Raw genomic sequence first — 21,153 nt, 5'->3', positions numbered from 1 at the left:
GCGAGGGGAGCTCGAGCGAGCCGCCCCCGCCGCACGCCCCTCCGGGGCCGGAGCTGGAGCCGTGCGAGCCGTCGGGGCTGCGGCAGCCCTGGCTCCCCAGAGCCGGCGGGAGATCCGCGATCCGCCACCATGAGCAGCGCGGCCGCGGAGAAGCCGGGTCGGTAGCGCGGGGGCGCGGCAGGGCCGGGCCAGGGGGGCGCGGCGGGGGCTGACCTTGGGGCCCGGCCCGGCCCGGCCCGGCCCAGAGCTCCCTGCCGCCGAGGGGCAGCCCCCGAGGCTTGGGGGCCTGCCCCCAGGGAGCGGGACCGAGGAGAGCAGGGGCCAAGCTGGTGGAGGCGACGGGGTTGGCGACGGGTTGGCTCGGTGGGTGGCAGTGGCGTAGCCTGCATGCCCCAGGAAACTGGTGCCCTCTTCTACGTCTGTAAACGGAGGGTGATGCTAGCGAGCCTTTGGTTTTCCTGCCTCTGATACCCACGTACGTGAATTCACAGTATGGGGCACGGCACGGGGTCTGTCCTTCCACACAGACTCCAGGCTTGCATACTTCCTAGGGGTAAAATCTCTTTGCTGCAATTTATCTCTTGTCTGAAGGCTGGGAATGTCACTGCCTGGCTGCTGCTTCATTGCAGGGGAATGCAGTTTACGTGAAAAAGTGCAGCCTCTACCCTGAGTTACCATACTGCAAAAAACACTGCATGTTGGGGAGCAGGGGGTGGCTTTGCTATGCTCACAGAACAGTTCAACATGCTTCAGTTGCTGGTCATCTATGCCCTGGCCTTCCTACCTTACACCTACCTCCCCCTATGCTGTCTTAGAAACCTCTACTGAGCAGACAGTTTCCTCCCCAGCAATTTAGGGAAGACAGGCATGCAGCATGGACATGAGCATCACTGGTTGGCTCTGTGGTCACGTAGATCTTTTTGCCTTTGCATTTCTGGCCATGTGTTGTTAACTCATCTCAGACCCTTTGAAGAATTCCAAATTCGTTCTGGTTTCTATTTCATTATTTTTTCTCCATTATTAATCTTTTTACCCTAACAACTCCTATGCCCAATTGCTGTAATAGTATTCCTGAAATTCATTTTCCTTGACCAAATAGTTGAGTGCAAATACAGTGCCTCTGAAACTCCCAGAGGATGCTTGTTGATGTCCCTAACTGTATGAACATCTTTTCAAGGCAGGTTTGCTGTCACTCAGAAACAGAAACCTGGAACTGAAGCTATTCGAAGAGCCTTCAGAATGACCAGATTCATGAATCAGCAGCTGGGCTTGCAGCACATCCAAGGGGAGAACAGATGGCAACTGATTCAGTCCATTTTGTTACACACTGTAGTTTATGAAGTGAGTTTTCAGGGACCTGAGGCTTAAACATGCCAAGGGGATGAATGTTTCCAGTTTGAGCAGCTATTTAAGGTACCCATTTACAGTACTGAGCCATTTAAAAATAAATAAATAAATTGCTGGGGGTTCTAAGGAGAAATGGCTGAAACCTGAAGTCTAAGGAAGATTCTTTAGAAAATCTGTATTTAACACTTGCCAGCTACTTTCTCAGGGAAGTCCAAATTATTTAATCTTCTCAGTACCTCTGAAAACATGAGGGTGAGAGCTAGGTCTGAAAAAAGTGACACTTGAGCCAACAAAGAGCTTGGGCTGGGATCTTCAAACCACACTAAACGTTGGCAGAGTTAGACTGGTGATGCTTCTGGAATATCAAGAGTTTCAATGGCTTTCTTCCAGCTAACTTTCAATGCTTAATACCTATGGTACTCCCTTTCATCCTCTGTGGGTACAGCCATCATCCCCAGCTCATAGCTCCATTCTCCTTACCTCAGTGGTCTATGTCCCCGGATGTTTTTCCTCATTGCTGTTTTCTCTTGGACTCTAGCTGTTTCTTCTTGTCTCACAAGGGTCTCCAACGACCTTTTATTTCACAGCAAGATGTTAAGGAGCCTTTCTTTATGGCAGTGTTTTTATATGGGCAATGAATCAAAGAATAAGTAGAGTCCTGACCTATTAAAAAAGTCAAGAGACATCAGTCTGAGACCAGCCCCTACAAAATGACTCTGCAGATTCTAACTGACTTAATGCCTGTCCCCATCACATTGCCCTAGAGGTTATCTTCAAGAATTTTTGGATGTAGGCCATGTTAGTTAGTATTCAGAGTCTTCTGACTCACAACCTGACACATACTCTGCAGCAACTGAAAGGATATCTGACTAACTGGGAGAGGACATCTAACCTGTATACGTAGCATGAAAATCTGAAAACAATACAAGTGCACTCAAGGTCAATTTTGGTACCACAGTTTTGGGGATATGTAATGCAAATATGCAAAATGTTCTGTGAACTTTAAGGCTTCAATTACAATTTCTGCAATTCAGAACAGGGCAGAGAAGAGCACAAAGCTGTGTATTAGTTTCCCAGAACCAATTTCCACACAGTGGCAATGCCCACTGGTTTCTCATACAGCTGTTTCAGCCAAACTCTTGCTAAATAAGACAGATACCCATTTCTTAATACTCCATGTTTAAGTGTCAGCTAAGCTTTGTACAGAGATCTGTCCCATAATCTCCACTGACAAGCAAATAATGTGCAAACAAATCCCACTAATTTCAGTGTGTATCCTGCAAAATTAGTGAGACTTGGAATATAGCTCTGTGTTAAAGATGTATATATTTCCCTGGACTTGGCTCCAATGTAAGGTTCTCCAAGGCAATTCTATATCTATGATTTTTTCTATACATCTTTGAAGACAGCAGTGTTTTGGTGATTGTTGTTGGTGGCTTTTTGTTGGTGGGTTTTTTATATTGTGACACCAATTTGTGATACTGAACTTAGTTGTGTTTTTTTTTCTACACAAGGTCAGACTTATAGAAAAAGTGTAAGGGTACACAATGCAAACCTGTGCCGCAGGTGGCTTCATCTGTGATGTATTTTCAGAAAATAAATATTTATTATTGCTGACATTACTTTTCCCGTAGGCTATATCCAGATCTTCTCCCCAGCATAACAGGAATTAAAACAGTATGACCCAAAGAGAAGAATATCATTCAAAACAAAGAAGGATCTCATACAAAGCTCTATGGAATAAACGGATCATTGGTTATTGTGCTGTAGCAAGTGTGTAAAGAATGTAATAGAAAACCATACTATTTAGTACATATCAGGTTGGAGGTTAGTGCAAAAACAAAAACAAACAAAACAAAAAAAAAAAGGAAAAAAAAAAGACAAAAAAGAAGACTTGTGCCTTGCCTTTGCTATAAATGAAGATACAACTCAATCTGAATTTAGTAATATTTATAAAACGCAAGTAAACAGCGCTGGGTGCACGCAAACACTAACTTTGAACTTTCTAAATATACAGAACATTGCTTTTACATGTTAAACCTGAGTATGCCTATACATATGTACAATCAGAAAAGGTATCAATTGAAACATAAACATGGCAAAGTTTTAAAAGGCAAATGTTTAACAAACAATCCTTTAAGTCTATTACTATTATTGTCCATGACTGGGGGAGCATAGTTGGAGTTGGGAATCCTGGTTGAAGTGCTCCCGTATCTTCCATGGCTTCGTTAATTTTTCTCAGATCATCTAACAGTCTCCATTTTCTATTTTTCTTGATTACAAACACCAGAGAATTCCAGGGCTAGTTGTGGGAACAATGTCCCACTTTAAGTTGTTAAGCAACTCGGCCTTCGGGCTTTATGTATCCTATTCGTCCCGGATCGAAGGGAAACAAATATTTCCATTTCCTTTTCAAGGCCAATGAGGCCTGGGTCAAAAGGCACGTCCAGGTCAACAGGGGGCATAACAGCAAAGGCCTGCGATGGCTGTAGCAGCAGAGGGGCCCATGGCGTAGCAGTCGGATCAGTAAAGGAGCCCGCAGCTCCCTTACTATCGGCAAGCCACACGTTTGTGATTGTGGCTCCACATGGCTCTTTAAGGCCTCAGAGATTGCTCACCAGGTGCTGAGCAATCCCACTGCAACCTTGTCATTTTTAGTTGCAGAGTCCCACACCTTGACATCAATTTGGTCCCATGTTTCAGGATCATAAACAACTGTCTGATTGTTAATAAAGAGAATAAGCTGTAAGGTTGCCAGGACACTCTTTGTTCCTAAGGACGTATGATTCCCCATAATGCACAACTGCTTACCAGCGAGGGGCAGTTGTGTGTGCGGCTCCGCTTCTCTCAGCTCAAGCTTCTTTCCAGCTCCAGTGCCTATTTCCAGTGACTTTGAGTGGTTTGCTGAGTTTGGCCGAACCTGTCTTCACGGGGCGATCAATGTGCCTGTTCCCGTCCTGGTCTCCATTCTGCTAGCCTGTCCCTATTCATTCCTTTTTCCTGCTTCTTGATTGATGACGTAACTCCATTATATCATGTTGCCTTTTTTCATCTCGAGGACAGGCTCCCCTCTTATACCCTTCGCCCCACAGCAGTCCTTTTCAAACACCTTTTCATCGGTCACACAACTTTGCCTGGCAACAGCAAACACCCAGAAACTTCCATGCCTTAACGGCTGGAGAACAAGCAACCCCAGAGGGCATGGTGCCTCCTGAATACCCCTTCTTTGCTCCCTCTGAACTCTTTGCTTTCCTGATGGCCTCATCGGTAAGTGTCTGATGTTATCACCAACCATGGGGCTTGCCGACCCCCATGGCCACACTCCCACATCTCCCCCTTCTTTATTAATATCAACCATCTTCTTGACATGAATTATTACTCTATATATCACACCTTTTTAATCTTTGTTTTACAACTTTAATTCCTTGGGACAATATTCAAAAATCCCACAGATTTTTAACGTGAGAAAGGAGACACAGACAAGATAAAAATTCTGTCTGTTTCTGTCTTCTCAAGAATACCAATTCTTATTTTTACTTTTGTTGTTAATTCTAGACTGACTCAGGATATGTCTATAGTTCAGTTTCAGTCACGACTGCACTACCACATAGAGATACTGGAGCTCTCTTTGAACTGGCTAGGGCAGGTACCTGTATCAGTGTAGTCATGGCAGCACAGTGCTCCAAGTGGCCTAATTACTCTGCCAAGAAATAAATGGATACCTGGAATTCCCTGGGGGGAGAGGTGGTTGAATTGTTAACAAAAAGAGTTTTCCCCTGAGGCGCGTTAGTTAAATAGGTGTTAACACAAGAGGCAAAAAACCCCAAGCTCCAACCTTACAATAAAAATCCCTTTGTCCTTTACCTTGTACTTCTGATGTACCAGTCTTTCCAATCCTTCAGCTGCCTAGAGAGACATAAAAGAATTTCAGTATCTGACAGAAAATCTAAAATAAAGCAAACTAGCTCCCACCCCCAACTGAAATCTATACATAAGAGCTTACAAATACAATGAAAGTCTCTCCTGCCTGGAAATACACAGAACTCTCCTCGTGGCGATGGTGGGGTGGAGCTGCTCAGTGGAGTGGATGGAGCATGCCACCTCTGGAGGACAAACATCAGGGTCAGTCCCCTGAGCTCCACAAGGAGCATGTTCATACCTGATACTTGGAATGCCTGTAAAAATATGTATTTAATGGGGAAGTCCAAGGAAAAAAAACAAATTAGAGTAAGACTTAGAGGAAGGGAATTTGGTTGTGTTGTTTCTTCTCCCACTAATCTTTCCTCATATGCAAGAGTGATTTCTATTTTTTTTATTTTAAGTGAAGACATATATACCATGTGCCCTTGGGAGCTAGAACATGGCTGTAACATCACCACAGTGGCTCAATCCACCAATTCAAATGCATCTTTCAGCACTGTGTTTCTGGACACACTTGGATTTTACATACTGAATGGCACCCACTGCATGGACATGAACACAGAAAGGTGAAGGGGCAATTTTACCAATGTGTTTACTTCCAATTCTTGCAAAGATAAAAATGAACACAGTATTGTTATATATGGAGTGGTAATTCGTTTCGAGAAAATGGTTGATATTAATAAAGAAGGGGGAGATGTGGGAGTGTGGCCATGGGGGTCGGCAAGCCCCGTGGTTGAGATAACATTAGACTCTTAAAAATGAGGCCATCAGGAATGTAAAGGAGTTTAGAGGGAACAAAGAATGGTGATTCAGGAGACTCCATGCAGCCTCTGGTTTCTTGTCCTCCAGCCATTAAGGCATGGATGTTTCTGGGTGTTTGCTGTTGTTGTTACATTCAAAGTTGTTTGACCAATGAAAAGTTGTTTTGAAAAGAACTGCTGTTTAGAGAAAGGTATGAGGGGAGCCTGCCCTCAAGATATAAAAAAAAAAAAAAAGAGGCAACACGATGTGATGATGTTAGAAACTGGCTGGATAGCCGGGCCCAAAGAGTCGTGGTGAATGGAGCCAAGTCCAGTTGGAGGCCAGTCACTAGTGGCGTCCCCCAGGGCTCGGTGCTGGGGCCGGTTCTCTTTAATATCTTCATTGATGATCTGGACGAGGGCATTGAGTGCACCCTCAGTAAGTTTGCAGATGACACCAAGTTAGGTGCGTGTGTCGATCTGCTTGAGGGTAGGAAAGCTCTGCAGGAGGATCTGGATAGGCTGCACTGATGGGCTGAGGTCAACTGCATGAAGTTCAACAAGGCCAAGTGCCGGGTCCTGCACCTGGGACGCAATAACCCCAAGCAGAGCTATAGGCTGGGAGATGAGTGGTTGGAGAGCTGCCAGGCAGAGAAGGACCTGGGAGTGATGGTGGATAGTCGGCTGAATATGAGCCAGCAGTGTGCTCAGGTGGCCAAGAAGGCCAACGGCATCCTGGCTTGTATCAGAAACAGTGTGACCAGCAGGGCTAGGGAAGTGATCGTCCCCCTGTACTCAGCTCTGGTGAGGCCGCACCTCGAGTACTGTGTTCAGTTTTGGGCCCCTCGCTATAAGAAGGACATCGAGGTGCTTGAGCGGGTGCAGAGAAGGGTGACGAAGCTGGTGAGGGGCCTGGAGAACAAGTCCTACGAGGAGCGGCTGAGGGAGCTGGGCTTGTTCAGCCTGGAGAAGAGGAGGCTCAGGGGCGACCTTATCGCTCTCTATAGGTACCTCAAGGGAGGCTGTAGCAAGGTGGGGGTTGGTTTGTTCTCCCACATGCCTGGTGACAGGACGAGGGGGAATGGGCTTAAGTTGAGCCAGGGGAGTTTTAGGTTAGATGTTAGGAAGAACTTCTTTACTGAAAGGGTTGTGAGGCATTGGAACAGGCTGCCCAGGGAAGTGGTGGAGTCACCATCCCTGGAAGTCTTCAAAAGACGTTTAGATGTAGAGCTTAGGGATATGGTTTAGTGGGGACTGCTAGCGTTAGGTCAGAGGTTGGACTCGATGATCTTGAGGTCTCTTCCAACCTAGAAATTCTGTGATTCTGTGATTCTGTGATGTTATGTCATCAATAAAAAAAGCAGAGAGAAGGAATGAAAAGGAACAGGCTAGCAGAATGGAGACCAGGACGGGAACAGGCACATTGATTGCCTCATGAAGATAGGTTCAGCCAAACTCAGCAAACTGCTCAGAGAAGCTCGTACTGAAAGTCGCTGGAAATAGGCACACTGGAGCTGGAGAGAAGCTCGAGCTGAGAGAAACGGAGCTGCGCACACAACTGCCCCTCGCTGGTAAGCAGTTGTGCATTATGGGGAATCATACGTCCTTAGGAACAAAGACTGTCCTGGCAACCTTACGGCTTATTCTCCTTCTTAGCAATGAGACAGTTTATGATCCTGAAACATGGGACCAAATTGATGTCAAGGTGTGGGACTCTGCAACTAAAAATGACAAGGTTGCAGTGGGATTGCTCAGCACCTGGTGAGCAATCTCTGAGGCCTTAAAGAGCCACGTGGAGCCACAATCACAAACGTGTGGCTTGCCGATAGTAAGGGAGCTGCGGGCTCCTTTACTGATCCAACTGCTACGCCATGGGCCCCTCTGCTGCTACAGCCATCGCAGGCCTTTGCTGTTATGCCCCCTGTTGACCTGGACGTGCCTTTTGACCCAGGCCTCATTGGCCTTGAAAAGGAGATGGATATGCTTTTTCTTCAATCTGGGAAGAACGGGATACATAAGGCCTGAAGACCGAGTTGCTTGACAACTTAAAGCGAGACATATTGTTCAAAAGGAACGGAAAATGGAGACTTAAGTCATGGAACTTAAAGGATTGTTTGTTACCTTTCCTGATTTTAAATATGTATAGGCGTACTCGAGTTTAGTAAGTCATCGAACTTAAAGGATTGTTTGTTCTTTCCTGATTGTACGTATGTATAGGCATACTTGGGTTTAGTATGTAAAAGCAATGTTCTATATATTTAGAATGTTTGATGTTCATGTGTGCGTGTTGTTGGAGCGTAGACTCCCCACACACCCAGCGCTGTTTAATTGCCTTTTATACCTTTTATAAATATTTGTTTTATAAATATTACAAAATTCAGATTGAGTTGAGACTTCATTTATAACAGTATTATTCTGAGCACAGTATTTTTCTGAATATGGAGCCCAAGACTACATTAAAATTGCACACACCATTTTATTTCATAAATTGTATCTATTTATTTAGATTTCTAAACTAAATTACATGAACAAAATCCACAGTATTTGGCTGAAACTCCCCTTGAGATCAGTTTGAGTTTAACTAGTTTAAGAACTCAGGTAAAGCCATTTCAGAAAGCATACTTGTTTATCCAGGTTGAGACCTTGTGAGTATTGCCTAATCAAAACCTGTAGGCTTATGCCCAGTCTGACAAAATGCTGTTTAAAACAGCCACATGCCAAGGTTACTGTTTTGAGGAGGTAGAAAGCCAGAAAATTGAGTTTGCTGCCAGTAAGTGGATGGTGTGTAGGGGCTAAAAGTTGCAATGCTATTACATTAACTTAAATGTGAAAAAAAAACAACAGGACACTACAAAAATCCAAGATGTTTTTCATTTCCAACTGTTCGTATGCTACAGCTCAGACATACACAACTCATTTAGACCTAACCAAACTGATTCCACTTTTCTATGCAGGCAAAGAAGCAATAGAGGTGGAAATCCCACAGAGGCACCAGGATGTGATGGCCAATGATGAGCAGTAATTACTGCAGCAACACTTCAACCAGCATGAGTGTCAACGAAATGTCTGCCTTCCCTCTGACTTTAGAGCAAAAAACTGGTTTTGCTTTTGTAGGAATTCTATGTGTTTTCTTGGGACTCCTAATTATCAGATGCTTCAAAATCTTGCTGGACCCCTACAGTAGTATGCCTTCTTCTACGTGGGAAGATGAAGTTGAGGGGTTGGATAAAGGGACATTTGAATATGCTCTTGCATGAAAATTCATAGAATATCCTGCCTTAAATTTGATGATGATCTCATTTTGGAAACCAACTGTTAGTACACTTGTTATACATGCATACATTTTGAAGGTATGTTGGTGGCATCCATTTTTGTTAAATAAATATTTGTTGCAAATTCAAAAGGCGCTTCACATTGTTCTTCTATGAGGAACAGTGGAATGGTGGATAAGAAATGGTTAACAGCAAAGAAATACTACAATGAACAATTTACTATAAAGTTAACACAGAAAAAAAAAAAAGGTTGGTTCACACACTCTCATACTTTAAGGAACTAATGGGAAAGCTAACAATTAGTAATATAATCATAATTAATAACATCAATTGCTAGCTCAACTCTCACCTTTCAGGAAGAGGAGGTGCTGTATGAACGACTGTTTGTAAGGAAACTGTACGTTGTTTCTCCTGTGTGAAACATCTAAGTCCTCTGCAAACAATGCATACTTCTATTTCTTACTGCTCATCTGAGAATGTGTTTTTGATAGATTAGGTCTCCCTAGTAGCTCTACCGCTACAGAAAGCTAAACAGAACTAGTGGAAGGGAAACAAACATTGATAAAGATATTTTAGATTCTAAAAACATTCAGCAATACAAAATGTATTAATTACCTGCTCAAAAGTCCATTACCTGCTCAAAAGTCCATCATAAACCAAGAACACCACAGTCCCACTCTACTTGTGCCTCCCATGCAGTTAAAATCTTACGGTGAAAGAGAATAAGTAAACATTACATAACCAACCTGACAATCTAACTGAACTGGTCACGCCATGTCAATTTTTACTCCCCCTGGTTAAAGAGGATGATTGAGTTTAAACTGGAACTTCACTTGTTGCACTGTTAGCTGCAACCTGTTCTGTCTGGTTAACAGCTCCTAGCAGTAATTTCACTAGCTTGTCAAGGCCAAAGCAGACACTCACACTGCATACTCGTTTGTGCCCAGCCCCCAGAAGGCAGAGGGGTCCATGAGCTGGCTGGAAATCTTTGAACTCTCCAGCTCATCTCCACAGCTGTTTCTTCTGTGTTCCTACATCTGTGCACAGTGTATGATCTTGACTGTCAAACTGAGGAAATGGTCAGAGGAGATCTTATCAAGACAAAAGAACAGACAGTGAAAGCAGAGACTAAAACCACAAGGTCACCCTCAAACACAGGTGTTTAGAAAAGTGTGACAGTACTTGACAGAAATTCAATTCAGTTTTTAAGAAAGTTGGCATCAGAATTTTAAGCACTGTCACTTCTGCTAAATAGCTCTGTTTGCAACAAAGAGCAAAGACAAAAAGATCAGTTACAACGGCTGGTTTCTTCTGCATTTGTTTGGAAAAATCCTTACTAACCCTTTTGCTGTATATAGCAGACAGACACAGCCAGTGGAACACTGGACCTCAAATGCCACTTGGAACATGGAATACTGGATTGTACAGGGAAGGACATGATCTTCCATCTGAAGAATGAGAGCTGCAGCTAACATTCATCTATACTGGTTCATCTAAATAGAATAAACAATTACGAGAATATAAGAACTTTTAAACTGCTTCAGACTCTGTGTAAGAAAAATTGTCAGATCCACACATATTCAGCATGTTGCATTTATCCCAGTTAATTTAACCACAGAATCAAAGGCAGATATCCATATACTGAGTCACATAATAGGATCATCCACTGCAGAGACCTGACACCATCATTCTTTTTATGTACACCTAATCAGCACATCTGAGCCCTGTACTGTCAGGTTAGATTGCTGAAGGTACTTAAGTTATCTGGGATAAATATAGTTCAGTTATCTCTAAACTACATGGCAAGCACAGCAAACATACCTCAAGAACCTCACTACTTCTTTAGGTTTTGACTCAATCTGTTGCTGGAAGCAATTATCAAATTCTCTTATGATTAAAAAGCTTCATAATTTTTTCCTGCCCTTCTCACACCCCCAAAAGACAACAGTCTTCCCAGAATGAATGAATGAAACCTATTTCTTCAAAGATTTTCCTTAAATTTACAGAGTAAAACTTTAAACAGGGTTTAGATAAAAATAGTTCAAAAACATGTGGGACAAGGAAACCCACCAATGGGGGTGGTACCCAAGTGATCCCACTGGCTTCACTGGAGTCTGTTCTTCATAAATGAAATCTGTGCATTTTATAAACTCTTGTTATCTCCACTGCTACATATGCAGAACTGAAAAATAGGGAGATTATGATCTGTGCAGAGAATCATACATAGCTGGGAGGGAAATGGAGATAACAAAAGTATTTTGGGGCCTCCTTGGAAATTTTGCAATACCATAAACCCTGTAATTGAAATGGATAGCTACATTTGCTGGTTAATAGTTAACAAGCTAGAATGCTTCTCTAAATCACCATCCAGAAACGTTTTGAAAGTGCGGGATTGGACAGTTTACTTAATATGTTAAGCAGGAGAAAAATCTGGCCAATAAGGCAGAGTCTGTAATGCCTCAAAGAGAGATTACATGCATGAATAAAAGAGGAAGACTGTCCTTCTCTAAAAACACAGGACTGAGTGGTAAGTTAAATTATCTTGAATAAGGTAAATTTGATAATTTATGTGTAATGATAGAATGCTAAATGCAAAATTTATGGTAAATAACAGTCGAGACACTCCTGGAAATGAACTGTGAAAAAAAAAAAGAGAAAAAAAAAAAGAGAAAAAAAAAAGTATTGTTTTCAAGAACAGCAGAAAGGTAAGAGACTTTTCTTTTCCTAGCCAAGCAATACTATTAAGGAAATAGGACACTGAAATTACAGGTGACAAAAGATTTGGTTTTGCTCCTTCATGCCTGAAGATGAAACACTTCCTTACAATTTTAAAAAGCTGAAGGAAGCAGAACACTGTGATGAGAAATGTATAATAATGATAACAATAATAATACAGATCATCCAAAAACAGCAGAAGTAACAGAACTTAAATTAATGTAACATTGCTGTGGGTTTTATAAAGCGTTAAATAGGAAAACCAACATAAATATGAAGGGGTTATCATTTATCAGGTTACAGCAGAATATCGTCTATAGCTGATGGAAGAAGGGAGGAAATATGCCTTAGCTATATCTCATACTAAAGCTGGAGGACATCTGATTATCAGCTCTTCAAATTATAGTTTTGATATGTGTTTTTTAGACAAAATGTACCTTGCCAAGTCGTAAATATTGATGCAGTATTTTATCTTTCAGTGCTAGTGCCAAATGTATTTTACAAAATCATAGATTGGAAGAAATCTCTTGAGGTCATCTAGTCCAAGATCTTGCTGAAAGCACAATATTTAAAGAAAATTCTTCTAATAGGCTTATAACCCTGATTTTCAGTTCACATATTCCTTTACATAGATATATTTTGCTTCTAAAACTTTCTGCTATTATGTACACTTGCAAATTTTCAATGTCTGTCTAAGCATGCTTTTAGTCAGTTTTAGTCCACTTCAGCAGACCTGGACTCCTATTGAATTATACAGGTCTATAAAGTTACACCTCTGTATTTCCTCAGAAGAATTTTACTAGACATATGCATTGCCATTGTTTCCAATATCATTTCAATATCTCAAAATGGGATGCATGCCATTCCAGGGCCATGTAGGCCATCCCACAAGTTGCTGCAGAGATACTTAACCCTTCAAAGGCCTATATTTAAGCCCTATATTTAAGTACCCCTTTCATTCCTGGGGTTTTTATTTGCTTGTTTGTTTTTTGAGGGATCTGTGTGGAAAAGTGGAGGTGGGAAGCAGATAGTACTTCTATCATATGTTATGGGCTGCCATTCAGAGTGACCTAGATGAGCTAGAAAAACAGGCTCACAGGAATTTCATGACATTCGACAAGGACAAATGTGAATCCTGCACCTGGGACAGACCAACCTCCTGCAACATACAGGATGGGGCCTCACTGGCAGGCAGCAGCTCTCCTGGAAGGGACCTGCTGAGCCATACACTACAGAGGAGTCAGCAACATGCTCTGGGAGCAATGAAAGCAGTGTCCTGGGCAATATTAACAGGACCATAACTAGTAGACCAAAGTGATCATTACCCTCTGTTCAGCACCCATCAGATTACACCTGGAAAGACCCAGGCTCTTTACTGAGGTGAGAGATGATGGCCATAAAGCAACAGGTGGATGATTGTAACTGGGTATACATGAAAAAAATCACTGCAAGGACAAATAAATATTAGAATATCTGCCATGACAGGTTGTGGAATCTGTCCTTGGAGGACAGAACTGAGAGACCTGACTGATGAAAGTCCTAAGCAACCTGATTTGTATTCAGTGTTCAATCTGCTTTGAGCAGGAGGTTGGACTAGATAAACTCCTAAGCTGTCATCCAATATGCATGATTTTATGACTTGCTACAGCTTCATTCACATTGTCTTAAAGGGTGATTCAAGAGTAAAGTCTCAAACAGTGTAAAATTCTAGGAAGCTTTCAATGCCTATGACTACTGATATTTCTCAATAATTAATACTTCACCATAGACTTTTATTTCATCCATTTAGTTTAGAAAACCCAATGTTATTTTTGGATATGTTCCGTTGTTGATTTATTCCTTTATATGACATTAATTTTATTTACATAAAACAGTAATGTTTTGCTATACATTAATTGCCTGCTCATAAACTGTCACTGTCCTGGAACTATTGAAAACTTGAAGGCTAACTTTTGCAATTAATTTCAAAACATGTATTTCATTCAAGCTTTTCAGGACAATTTACTTCTAGGCTAGGGTAGAAATATACAAGATAACTTAGTACTTAAGTGGAACATAAACAGTAAATGGATGTCATGGAGTCCTGTGCATCCCTCATATTACCCACACCTTCATTGGCTTCATTTAAATGTAGAGTTATTAAGAGAAATATCATATTTGAAATACAGTTGTAGGTACTTAAAATCTGATCCATAGCCCATTTTATTTAGACAGAAAAATCCTCACAAACTCAGTCTTTCGCTTAATTACTTGTTATTCAACATGTCATAGGATGACTGTCTCACAGATATTTGGCAGGGCAGGGAGTGGGGAGCTATTGTCCGAAAATGTATCTAACTGTGCAAGTTAACATTTTTTTTATTATTATTACTATTATTTCTTTTTTATTGTTATTATTTTATGGCAGAGCCATAGAAGACAAATTTAGGAAGACTGCTTAGGGAGTTCAAGAAATATTTCTTAGAACTTCATTACTTTAGGAGCAAAGACTTCATATGCAACAGCACTAGAACCTTTGCTGTAGCTACAGTAGCACTAGCTGCAGCCCCAGAAGACCAAAAGGATCAGTGACTTAAGACTGTATCATCCCTGAAGATGTCAATTAATAATTCTCCAAATGTATTCTTGGATACAAATGCTAATCGGTTTCAAGTTAACATAATTAATGAAAGTCGTGACAACAACGAAGCATCCCAAGAGGATGTGGGCTCCGACCCACCACATTATGAAGAAACATCTTTTACTGACGAAGCACACAACAAACTGAGAATCAGTTACAGACCAGGAAAAAGAGAATTATATGACAACTTCCTTCAAAGAGGGGAAAAAACAGAAGCTAGTTTACATCCCTATGATACTCACAATAAAATGTATTATCTACAAACTTTTGGCCATAACACAATGGATCCAGTTCCTAAAATTGATTATTATAGAAACACCGGCAGTGTCAGTGGGAATAAGCTCAACAGACCAAGCTTATTAGAAATTCATGAACAACTTGCAAAGGTAAGTGGAAAGGAAAGATACAATTTTTCTCTGTTCCATTTCCAGGCTGTTAATTCTGTTTATTAATATGAGAAAGTCCTTAAATTCATGGACCTTGCCCAAGAGAGAAAGTACAACTAATCACTTTCCATATTTTCTTCAGTAGCTACAGTATGTTTTCTGCCCTGTATCCTGCTCAAAGCAAAGATTTTCATTAAAAGATGATAGTAATGTACTTGATTATCAGAACATCATAGCTTAATCTTACCTAGAAGTATAAAACTACTGAATTTCTTCTGTTTCATTTAGGAGTTAGGATGGTAGATGATGAATATCAACTCATAATTTAACCAAATTACACAAAACACATTTATTCCAAATTTAAATTTAACATCAATTAAAAACTAAGTTTCACAGATTCCTGCTGTATTCATTAAAATATATCTATATATCGATAGCTATTATAAAAAGTATTGCGTGCAATAAAAGCAATTTCAAATAATCAGAAATCAAAGCACTACCTGTTTATTGCAGTAACAAACCATTCAAATAGCAAGAAAGAATCCAGAACAAGAGTGTTGGGGTTGAAAGTGTTTGCCCTGAAGAGGGACAGGAGACAACAATTTCCAGGTATTGATTCAGTGAATTAATTTAGTCCTTCATGCTCATTATAACAATGAGTTTGGAAAGAATCTGAAGAGTCTTTTGAATGACCATGCATAAAGTATTTATGGAAGAATAAGTTGGCTGAATTCCTTCTAATATATCATGCAGAAGAGCTGTTTAGACTTTTCTCATATCCATGTAAAATACACTTACAAAACACACTTACAGAGAAAGTTATTGAACAGAAAAACAACTACCTAATTTGTCTTTGAAGAATTTTCTAGGGCTCAGTTTCTTCTCTCCCCTTCTGAGTGGTTCTACAATACAGGAGTTTATTGCTGATACATATGCCCAATGGATTTAATGGGGAAAAAAAGAACCTCCCCCTTAGAGGACTCTTCCTGTTTGTACTATTTCTTCCACATAGACACTACAGTAAATGAATAATGGAATACCAAAAACATGCCATTTAGTGTGATAAACCTCACTTTTGTCACCCTCTATAGCTATATACCCAAAGAAAACACATTGGTCAGGTATAATCTTTATGGTTTGCACATTTAAAACTTCCACTGCAACTAATTTGGTAAGCTAACAACCTTAAGTGTCAAATATCAGATTTTCACTAACTTGTGTGTTACTGCCTCAGCAAAATTCACCTATTTATAGACCTTTTAATGCTCGACTTTTGTATGTGGAGGAACGATCTCCATGCAAAATAATAATGCAAAATAATGTGGAAAAATGCAATGAGAACTTTTGGATGATAAAAACAACTAGATTAAGCAGTTTGAAACAATTAAACTATTAAAAAACCTACTGCAAAACATTACTGGAATAATACGGTACTGAACTGACTTTGGTAAAGTTATAGCCTCTTTCACCTTATCCACAATAATAAGTTCTCCATAATAAACATAGTTCTCCATAAAAAGCAAAGGAGAGACACAGGGTACACCCACTTACTGAACTAAAATCAATCCTTTTTTGAGTTTGTTTTGTACACTTGTGAGGCAGGGCTGGAAAGAGAGAGATCACCTTTGTATTCAAATTCAGACTGAAAGTGTTAAGTGCAGGAAAAACAAACAAACAAACAAACAAAAATAGAGAAAACACACTGTCGTTGCCATTGCACTGTTTTACATAATTCTGAGGATCAGACTAACATCTGATTTTTGTTCAAGATATTGTTCAAACTCCAGTTCTCTGTAGATTCACCTGTCCTAAGAAGGATCAATAGAAAGTAATTAAATCAAGCAAAAAAAAAAAAAAAAAGCCATTAGGAAAATTAAGACCTGATTCGTTAATATCTGATCAGAACATCTTCCTAGTTTGGGCCTGACTTAAATTTATATTATAACTTTAAACTTTAAATGAAGGTCTCCACATACCTGCTTAAAATGGTTAACATAGAAAAGAGAAGCAGGTTACCCGAGTAATTGTTTATATGACTGCAAAGTAGATGTGAAAAGGGGAGAATATGAATTTGGTAGCACTACTCCTTTTCAGCTGCTACTCAAGGGACTAAACATATTTCCATGTTCCAAAGAAAATTCCTATTATAGAAATAATTTACATTGATGGTGGTCAGAGAGATGAAAAATAGTGTATTTTGGCTTTGAACATAATGCTAAATGAACATATACTAAACATTAGCATATTAAGGAATTTTCAGTTTTGACCATTACCTTTTTTTTTTTTTTTTTTTTTTTTTCTCTGTTGCATATCTCATTTGGTCAAGAAGATTGATTTGTTTGTTTTAAACACAATTAGATAAATTGCTTGAGATTTGTTAAGACTTAGTGAAGACTAAAAAGGCATCAACTTCCATCCCAGAATACAATGAAGGGAAAATTGCTGACTTTTAGGGAAGAGAAAAGAGCATGGTCTCGCTCAGTTGTTTCCTTACTTTTTTTTTTTTTTTTTAAATATCCAGCTTACAGAAGGATAATCTTGTGCCTCTCAAACTATAAAAGGGAATGTCAGAGGTAATGGGATTTTTGTTATGCTGGCAACCTGCTGTGCCCTTACATGTGTTGTGGCCCTGATCTGGGAACCACGCCCACAGCACTCATTAGCATGGCTGGAGTCCACTCCTGGCTGTCCCCTGGACTTACTCTGTGACCTTGGACTAATTACTTCTATCTACACACCTTCACCATGTTTTCAAGCTAGTTCTGAACAGGATAGTTCCCAAGTTAGAATAAATTCAGCAGCTGCCAGGCTAAAAAGTATAGGGATATTAACATACTGTCTCAGCTTCTGAAAACCGTGCCAGAACTAGTAGGTACTATCTAGAAGTACCACCCTAGCTTTTGCATATCCAAGTGCTTTGTGGTCTTTCACACAGTCCTGCCTTAAATTTCCAGACAGATTCCATAAAACCCGATTTTCTGACATGTGCTAGGAGTTGAAAAGCACCACTGAAAGATGCAATCAAATGCAATTTAGACATTCCAAAGAATAAACAAATGCGAGAACAGCAAGTAGTAGATTAGTAGAGAAGGCATTAAGATAGTATGAAAAAGCTGAGCTCCTATCTGCAGGTGAAAGCAGTATGTGCAGCAGAACCCATGTGCAGCAGGCTCTCTAGCCACCCTTAAGTTAGGGATGTAATGCCCCAGTATGTGTGTGTGAGGGGGATAGTCTTATATCCCAGGATACAAATCTGAAGAAGATGCTTTATTCCTTTTTTTTAAACACTAAAATCTGGATTTACCACACTATAACCCAAGGCAATCCCCTCCCTCCACAGATTTTTTGTAACTCAAATTGCTGAAGACAACTGCCTTTTCAAAGCCCAGTGCCAGATTCTGATAAGAAATGACATATATTTGTCTTCAGATTTCTAAACGTCACATAAGTTTTCCCACTGTGCTTTGATGCTGGCTTAACATCAGAAGATAAGTATTAATATTTAATACATTTTTAATATGCATTTTTTCAAATGTCAGAATGTAAGCCAGGCTGAAAGGAACTTCAAATATCCAGTTCCCACGCTGCTGGAGTCAAATGTGTGTCATCTTTTAGCAAGATGTGTCACGCTTTGCACACATTAAGCCACAAAACACCAATTAAATCCCTAAGAAATAGTTTAAGTGCTATTTCACAGCTTATAGCTGGTGATAATTACTTGGGCTTAATATTTACCTTACATAAGAAATCATTTAACCTTTCTTCCTCTTGGCTATTCAACACATTTGTTATGAAGACTTGATGACCTCATCATCTTTATCTCCAGGAGAGATGAAGGCTAGACTTCTGAAAAAAGAGAGGAAATTTTTATTTTATTTTAAATAAAATTTTAAAATTTAATAAAATTTTTAAAGGGGTTAAATTCTGATTTTGGTAGCTTTTTAAACTATTCTGTCACTTTTACTCCACATCCTTAATGCATGAGTAGCGCAGGTACAGCTACTTGGTAAATAACAAATCATTGACTAGAGCACACCAATTTAAAATGCATTTAAAATGCATTTATGGAAGGTTTAAGACCATAATTTACAATAATGACATGTGATAGCACAAATTAATTCAAAGTATTAATGAAACAACTTGTTTCAAGTACAAACACTGAACCCTTTAATTTTTTGCCTTTGAAGCTCTAACCACTGTACATGCAAATAAGCAAAAAAAAAAAACAAAACAAAACAGTATTCTGATAATCTTCCTTAACTCACTTTAATCGTTTTCTGTTTAGAACAAACAGAGCCATTATTATTTTCGGGTGAGAATTGTTAAACATATCTAAGCATTTCAGGAGCTCAAAGTCACAGGTTTTCAATAGCTTTTGTATTCCCATCACAGGCACCAACTTGAAGTTATGCCAAAATGCATTATCCAGTCACTTATTTCAATTGTGAACACAATCCTAAATTTATTGTGTCAAAGGCATTCTAAAATTTTACATCACAGGAGCTAGAGACCCCTTCCATGAGAAGGGAGATCAAACATTATCATAAATATCATATACAATTAGTTGTTATGCCGATATTGTATTCTATTTTCTGAGTATGTGGACAAAAAACAGAAAGAGATTTGAAGCTTAAGCAGTATCTAGAAACCTCATATGTTTTACAGAATCACAGATGTTTTCCCTCCTTGACTTGTTTAGTTAATGTGGAAACCTCTTCACCCTCCTCCAAACCCTAAACATCTGATTTCTCTCCAGAAGGGACACACACTCCTGACCCTCTGCCTGGCTAAGATAATGTACATACCCCTTCCTGAGTCATTTTGCACAGGACCCAGACAACACTTGGCAACAGTTAACCAAATTCCAACTCAGCGCAAAATCAGTCAGAACTTTGTATAAAAAAATTAAAAGAAACAAACCAGCAATGACAGCACGTGTAAACCTCAGCACTGTGATTAATTCCCATTAAAACCACAGGAAACATATTGTGGTGCTAAACTGAACTGAAGAGATAAAATACAGATACAAGTCTGTAACTGGATGGGAATGATCCAAAATTCTGGGCTATTTATTATAATTACATAACAAGTATGCCAATTCTTAATCTTATCTACTACAGTTAAGCTAGAGCTGAATAAACCACAGAAAGGGTTATTAATTTACTGCATTATTTATTGCATTTCACAAGTATTTTTCTGACTGCTTTCAAGAATATGCCAGTGTCTCAAGAATATTTGCTGTTGGAATTACGTTTGTACATTAGGCAATGAAAAATACCAGAGTTCGTCACATAACTTATTTGCCATGCTGCACTCAACTAGGTCTCTTCACCAGTAAGCAATTCTCTCTCTATAATTATGATGATTCGTAAATTGTTGCAGCAGCATATAGAGGCCAATCATGAGGCCCTCATTACTTTAGGTGCTCTACTAACATATCAACACAACATATATGTTGAATACAGCTTGGGCTAAAAATAAAAAAAGAAAAGTATCAGATAACAATGTATTTACTCTGTTTAAGTGATTCTTTAATTCTTTCATTTTTTCTTGCTGCTAGCAAGCCCACCTGTTGATGCTTGGTGTCAGAAGAGTATTGCACTAGAAACAGTAAAACTTGATCTTCTTTGGAATTCCTTCTTCCATGTCCCTCTCATACAACCAGGTGTCCTCTGCTTGATACAACAATGTGTTTGTTTTCTGTGTGATCCTTCAGAACATAGCCGTGAGCACCAGCTCAGTGGAAAGAGTGGCTAATGGAGAAAGCACTGCTGGAGATGAGACAACAGCTAGCAAGGAAGAAGAAAACAAAACAGGACTTGTCAAGTTTGGATGGGTGAAGGGTGTGCTGGTGAGAAACTTTCTACATTTCAAAAAAAAAAAAAAAGAGGAGAATAAAATTTAAGATTAGTTCTGCAATACTAAGCTTTGTTAAGAAGTAAGAGAGGGAGATGGACTTGAGGGATGTTTGGGGTGCTTTCAAGAATCCCACAAAGCACACTATCATGCTTCTGATTAACACTATTTTCAGTGTTACACTAATGCAGAATTGTTTGTTTAAAACCTAGGTAAGATGTATGCTCAATATCTGGGGTGTGATGCTTTTTATTCGACTTTCCTGGATTGTAGGTCAAGCAGGAATTGGTATGTAT

The 21,153-nt window shown here is 39.8% G+C and overlaps 2 protein-coding genes across 5 annotated transcripts in view; both read left to right on the top strand.

The window, feature by feature from the left end:
- Positions 1 to 9,411, top strand: CTXN2 (cortexin 2). 3 transcript variants are annotated; one of them, XM_084532802.1, is made up of 3 exons: positions 3 to 157; positions 1,182 to 1,341; positions 8,963 to 9,411. In XM_084532802.1, exon 3 carries the CDS (start codon positions 9,017 to 9,019, stop codon positions 9,263 to 9,265), a length of 249 nt encoding a protein of 82 aa, XP_084388928.1. In that variant the 5' UTR covers positions 3 to 157; positions 1,182 to 1,341; positions 8,963 to 9,016; the 3' UTR covers positions 9,266 to 9,411. The 3 variants fall into 3 exon arrangements, with proteins under 3 accessions (XP_084388927.1, XP_084388928.1, XP_084388926.1); XM_084532800.1 differs by having other exon boundaries at positions 1,182 to 1,413; XM_084532801.1 differs by lacking the exon at positions 1,182 to 1,341 and having other exon boundaries at positions 1 to 157.
- Positions 9,412 to 14,467: 5,056 nt separating this feature from the next.
- SLC12A1 (solute carrier family 12 member 1) overlaps positions 14,468 to 21,153 on the top strand; it is a 55,449-nt gene continuing 48,763 nt past the window's right edge. For both annotated transcript variants that reach the window (XM_084532793.1, XM_084532792.1), the window contains exons 1-3: positions 14,468 to 15,001; positions 20,718 to 20,852; positions 21,070 to 21,145. In XM_084532793.1, the coding sequence (XP_084388919.1) occupies positions 14,591 to 15,001; positions 20,718 to 20,852; positions 21,070 to 21,145 (622 nt within the window). In that variant the 5' untranslated portion in view covers positions 14,468 to 14,590. The remainder of the gene's footprint in view (positions 15,002 to 20,717; positions 20,853 to 21,069; positions 21,146 to 21,153) is intronic.

This window comes from Aythya ferina (genome assembly GCF_964211825.1).
Source record: "Aythya ferina genome assembly, chromosome: 11".
Lineage (NCBI taxonomy): Eukaryota > Metazoa > Chordata > Aves > Anseriformes > Anatidae > Aythya > Aythya ferina.
Note: the sequence above shows the minus strand (reverse complement) of the source record. Positions and strands in the feature narration are given on the sequence as shown.

Coding starts and splice junctions, on each gene's coding strand:
- CTXN2 (XM_084532801.1), top strand. CDS start 9,017: ATGATGAGCAGTAATTACTGCAGCAACACTTCAACCAGCATGAGTGTC.